The 4,673-nt window shown below is 45.7% G+C and overlaps 1 protein-coding gene across 1 annotated transcript; it reads right to left on the bottom strand.

The window, feature by feature from the left end:
- Positions 1-2,115: 2,115 nt before the first annotated feature.
- On the bottom strand, positions 2,116-4,673 carry LOC142948497 (keratin, type I cytoskeletal 13-like). Its single transcript, XM_076090570.1, has 6 exons — positions 4,111-4,673; positions 3,786-3,868; positions 3,503-3,659; positions 3,202-3,363; positions 2,910-3,035; positions 2,116-2,340 (listed from the first exon to the last, which is right to left on the bottom strand). The coding sequence occupies exons 1-6, from the start codon at positions 4,606-4,608 to the stop codon at positions 2,116-2,118; spliced, it is 1,251 nt and encodes a 416-aa protein (XP_075946685.1). The 5' UTR covers positions 4,609-4,673.

Raw genomic sequence — 4,673 nt, 5'->3', positions numbered from 1 at the left:
ACACCCAGAGGCTCCTGAACAAATTGAAGGAAATCCTTTATGTCGGAGAGGTGGTGTTTAGCAATCATTCATAAAACTGACAGTGATATAGATAATTTCCATTAAAAAAAACTATACAAGTGAAGATGCAGACAGTGAGCTTTTTGAAATCAACAAGCTCCTTAACGTCATCAATGTTAAGCTGCATTTTTGGAGAGAATCGACTGCAATGATTAAAAGGTAATAAGTTCTATTTCCTACCCACATTTTTACAATACAGTACCTTTGGACAATATAGTCTTTGTTGACATTCTGGTTTAAAATGTATGAACGTTGCTGTGCATATAAACTTCAGCAGTTGTACTGTATCTCATACAGAAAGAACTGAAAGAAGTACCATCATGGCACATTTAAAACATAGGAAAAGACTTAGAAATACAGAAATGCGCAACATCCAACATCTAAAATGTCAGAAAGTGTTGAAGAACTCATGATGTTTGTCTTTAGTTTGCTCGTAAACAGATGTTTAGTTATTGCTTTGCAGTTAGCGCTCGACGGGCCCACTGCGTTAAACGTTCATCTGGGGAAAATGGCCTGTTGTTACATCTCTTTTATCATCTCTGCTTTGGATTTTCATGTCAAATTACAAGCATAACTGGAAGGGCTTTGTCATCAACTATCAGTATAACAGTGTGGAGGAGAAGCCGATATGCAACAAAGCGGGTCCAAATATGGGTGAGTGAAGCTCCTCAGAGGGGGTGGGTTTTGCAATCTGATCCTCTATGATCGCTCTCTTCTCCAAAACCAACATTACGCTATCACTTGAGAATTATGAACTCTTGACAGGATTTCACTGTCATTTTAGAAGCTGTAGCTGCTGACCTGTACAGAGTGCAAAGGCTTAAATGATACTCTGCCTCTCTCTCTCTTCTCCCACACACCACACCGACAGAACAATTCCCTGCCTCTCTTTCACACTAAACACACCATAAAAACATAGCACGTATGTATTAAGTCACCATCATCCGAGGAGCCGCACCCTTCAGGATACATTTTATCATGACAGCTCATTGGTCATTTGCAATCAATCATCGTTCATAAATGAGTCCAAAGTGCAGCACTGATAGCACAACGACTCTCTTTGTTCAGTGAGTGAGTGTTTGCGTTTCCACTCAGTATTTCTATCCTCAGTGTGTGTTCTTGTTACTAGGTGACATGAGTTGCACAGACTTCATGTAACACTGTGTTGAAAGCCCCCATGGGCAAAGATTGGTCAACCATTTGGGTGTGTCTTGTTTAAAAAACCCTCCTGGGGCAAAGCCCAGGCTCATTCACTTTATTTGGTCAGGGACGGCACTTTTCTTAAAGTTCAACATCTCTGTGCGGTCGTTTCTCTAAATCCTAATGCTTTCCACACGAGGGCTCAACCATTGTTCCCCCTTTCCTGACTACAGCCCCCGTTACGTAACATAGATTTCCGCATCCCACCTCCCCGAATGTAATGCTGTTGCCATGATGACCGCACAAACAGAGCAATGTTGTTGAGAAAGATGTCGACTGTTTCTGAAAGACCAGTAAAGTCACGAAACAGAATTTGTTTCCACCAGCAGATTTATTTTTCAGACAGGTCACAAACACACACAAACACACACACAAAGGGGTTTCTTCCAAATTGCAATTGTTGTAGACTTTAACACGGGCTTCACTTTCAACATATCTCAGCTGTTTTCAGTACAGTTTCACTCATCTCGTGTAACAGATTTTATTAGTGTGTGTGTGTGTGTGTGTGTGTGTGTGTGTGTGTGTGTGTGTGATTCTGAGTACAGCTTGTCCTGCCAGTTGGACCTCTTAGCTGGAACTGCGCACAGTGGTGGTAGTGACTGTCTTTGAGCCTCCTGTGAAAAAGAAGGAAAGAAAATCATGACGGCAGAGCTTCAAGCTTGTATTACACTGACTTCACTGTTGTTATGTAACGTCTTGTTAAAATATACGTGGCTTACCTTGAGGTCTAGAATGGGTCGGAGGGAAGAGAAAAGCAGAGGAAAACAGTGAGTGAATTGGTGCATTATTTTCTACATGAATTAGTGCATTTTGGTTTAAATGACCTCATAAGTCCATGCTCCTGTGTTATTGTGTCTACCTGGACTCCTCTGTTTCCAGCAGGCTCCTGTACGTCGCGATCTCCTGCTCCAGCCTGGTCTTGATGTCCAGCAGCATCTTGTATTCCTGGCCCTGCTGCTCGATGCTGGAGCGCACGTTGCCTAGTTCGGACTCAAGCATGTTGATTGTGTTCTGGAAGGCGGAAAGCATGGCGCTGTACCGACCCTCCGTCTCTCCCAGCGTGTTTTCCAGAGCCCCTTTCTGTTAACAGAAGAAAAGGCAATGCACGATTCAGACACATCGTTTGATGTTCACACTTGCAAACCAGTTTACTGTAGTAAATCCTTTGTGACAATCTAAAGCTATAGTCTGCAACCACCAGCCACGCCCTGGATTATATGTCTGACAGACACAAAAACATTTCTGTATTTGTAAAGAATTATCACTTCTTTTATGAGGGAATGACTAGCAGAGGCATATGAGCCAGGTTTTGACTGCATGTGTAGCAGTGAGCTGTTCTAGCAGGGAGTTAAATGATCTACTCCAGCTGGCCACAGATAATCCATGGGAGTACGAAGTTTTGCGTGATCCAGTTCAGCATTCCTTCAGCTTTCTTCAAGCTCTTTTATGTCTTCCAGAAAGTGAGCCCTTCCCTCCCTTCTGCACAGCTCCCATCCCTCTTATCTTTCTCTCCCTCCCTTCGTTCTTTCAATAAAGCCTCTTTCTGTTCCTCTCCCTTCTGCTCTTTTACCCTCGGTCACTGTCTGTTGCTCATATAAGGCAAGATCAGTGAGACATGAACACATTCTTTGGGGGGTGGGGGTTCTCACCATGCTGAGCTGAGACTGCAGCTCAATCTCCAGGCCCTGCAGTGTGCGCCGCAGGTCACCGAGCTCTGTCTTGGACGTCTGGATTGTCTCTGTGCTGCTGGCCACCTCCTTGGAAATTGTTGCCGACTAGAGCAAGAAAAACAAAAGACAAAGTTGTGAAGAATAATTCTTGGTGATTACGAATCTTAGTTTCACAGATCATTATGTTTAATTACAGGTTAGACTTTTGAGGGAGTAAACCCAGTCATTTGCAATGTGCGGAATATGATTGTTTATGGAAAAGTCTTTTCACCTTCTCATTAAACCAGGACTCCTGGTCGCGACGATGTTTGTCAGTGATGGATTCGTACTGGGCGCGGATCTCGTCCATGACTTTGTTGAGGTCTACCTGGGGTGCGGCATCCACCTCCACGTTGACTGTGCCAGTGAGCTGAGAGCGCATTGCTGCCAGCTCCTAAACAAAAAAAGAAGGATAAAAAGCATTAAGATCAATTTGCAGCATTTCAAACAGTCCTGATACAGGTGTGATGAAGCACGCTCCTGTTCTCATCGTGAGCATTGATCAGTGTAGCTCGAGGATGCGCTTAAGTCACCTCTGCGTGGTTCTTCTTGAGGTAGGCCAGCTCATCCTGAAGGCCCTCGATCTGCATCTCCAGGTCAGCCTTTGTCAGGGTGGTCTGGTCCAGCAGACGCCGCAGGTTTGCGATGTCAGCCTCAACTGACTGGCGCATCATCAGCTCATGCTCGAATCTGATTAGTTTTTGAGAGTAGATAACAAAGATAAGAGACGACTATAACCCTGAAGCCCTCTTGTTGTGACATTAACATGATTAAGTCAGGGCCTCGGTCGATTCCTTGATTCAGATTCCTGCTTACTTGGTTCTGAAGTCATCAGCAGCCAGTTTGGAGTTGTCAATCTGGAGCAGGATGTTGGCATTGCCGATGGTGGCGTTAGCAATCTTTGGAGAAGAAGAACAATGGGAGGTGTCAAAGTTAAAAAGTCTCAAATGAATAGTTCATTGTGCAGTTACATAGACTGGTTTGCTATGAATTACACACTAATATATCAGTTAACATGCAGTGTGCCGACACACTTGACTTTACTTAACCCTTTTAAAACACTCCTTTGATAATCACTAACAGCACAGCAAACATTTGACTTGTCTAGGTTTTAAGCTGCCGAGGCAGACACACACTATACCTTGTCCTTCAGGTCATTGATGATGGCCCAGTATTTGCTGTAGTCCCTCTCTGCTAAAGGCCCCTTCTGCTCGTAGTACTCTTTGATCTGCACCTCCAGCTTGGAGTTGGCCGCCTCCAGAGAGCGGACCTTGTCCAGGTAGGTGGCCAGACGGTCATTCAGGTTCTGCATGGTGGCCTTCTCGTTGGCCCCGACGTGGAGGTCCAGGCCATCGGACAGGTTGAAGCCTCCGGAGGATGATCCGTAGCTCTGCTGGCCACCCATGCCTCCCATGCCGCCACCCATGCCGCCACCCATGCCGCCACCCATGCCGCCTCCCATGCCGCCTCCATACCCGGAGGAGACGGTGCGCACGCTGGAAGAGGAGATACGTGGGTTTCCTCTGAAGCTGTATCCTGACACACTGTGAGCCTTGTGAGGAGCAGCACTTGATGTGTAGCTGCGGCTCTGCCTGGTGATCATCTGGGGACCACCGCTGACGCTTTGGTTGTAAAACATGATGGCTGACTGTCTGCTGGTCAAGAGAGAACACGAGGAGAGAGGGCCGTTATACAGCTGTAGAC

Source organism: Anarhichas minor, unplaced genomic scaffold, assembly GCF_050575085.1.
Source record: "Anarhichas minor isolate MPS153535 unplaced genomic scaffold, ASM5057508v1 ptg000012l, whole genome shotgun sequence".
NCBI classification, from domain to species: Eukaryota; Metazoa; Chordata; class Actinopteri; order Perciformes; family Anarhichadidae; genus Anarhichas; species Anarhichas minor.
Note: the sequence above shows the minus strand (reverse complement) of the source record. Positions and strands in the feature narration are given on the sequence as shown.

Bases quoted from the DNA above. Each gene is read 5' to 3' on its own strand.
- LOC142948497 (XM_076090570.1), bottom strand. From the start codon at position 4,608: ATGTTTTACAACCAAAGCGTCAGCGGTGGTCCCCAGATGATCACCAGG. The intron at 3,660-3,785 runs GTAAGCAGGAAT...AAAACTAATCAG, and splicing joins GCTGATGACTTCAGAACCAA to ATTCGAGCATGAGCTGATGA. The intron at 3,364-3,502 runs GTGACTTAAGCG...TTTTTTGTTTAG, and splicing joins TCAAGAAGAACCACGCAGAG to GAGCTGGCAGCAATGCGCTC.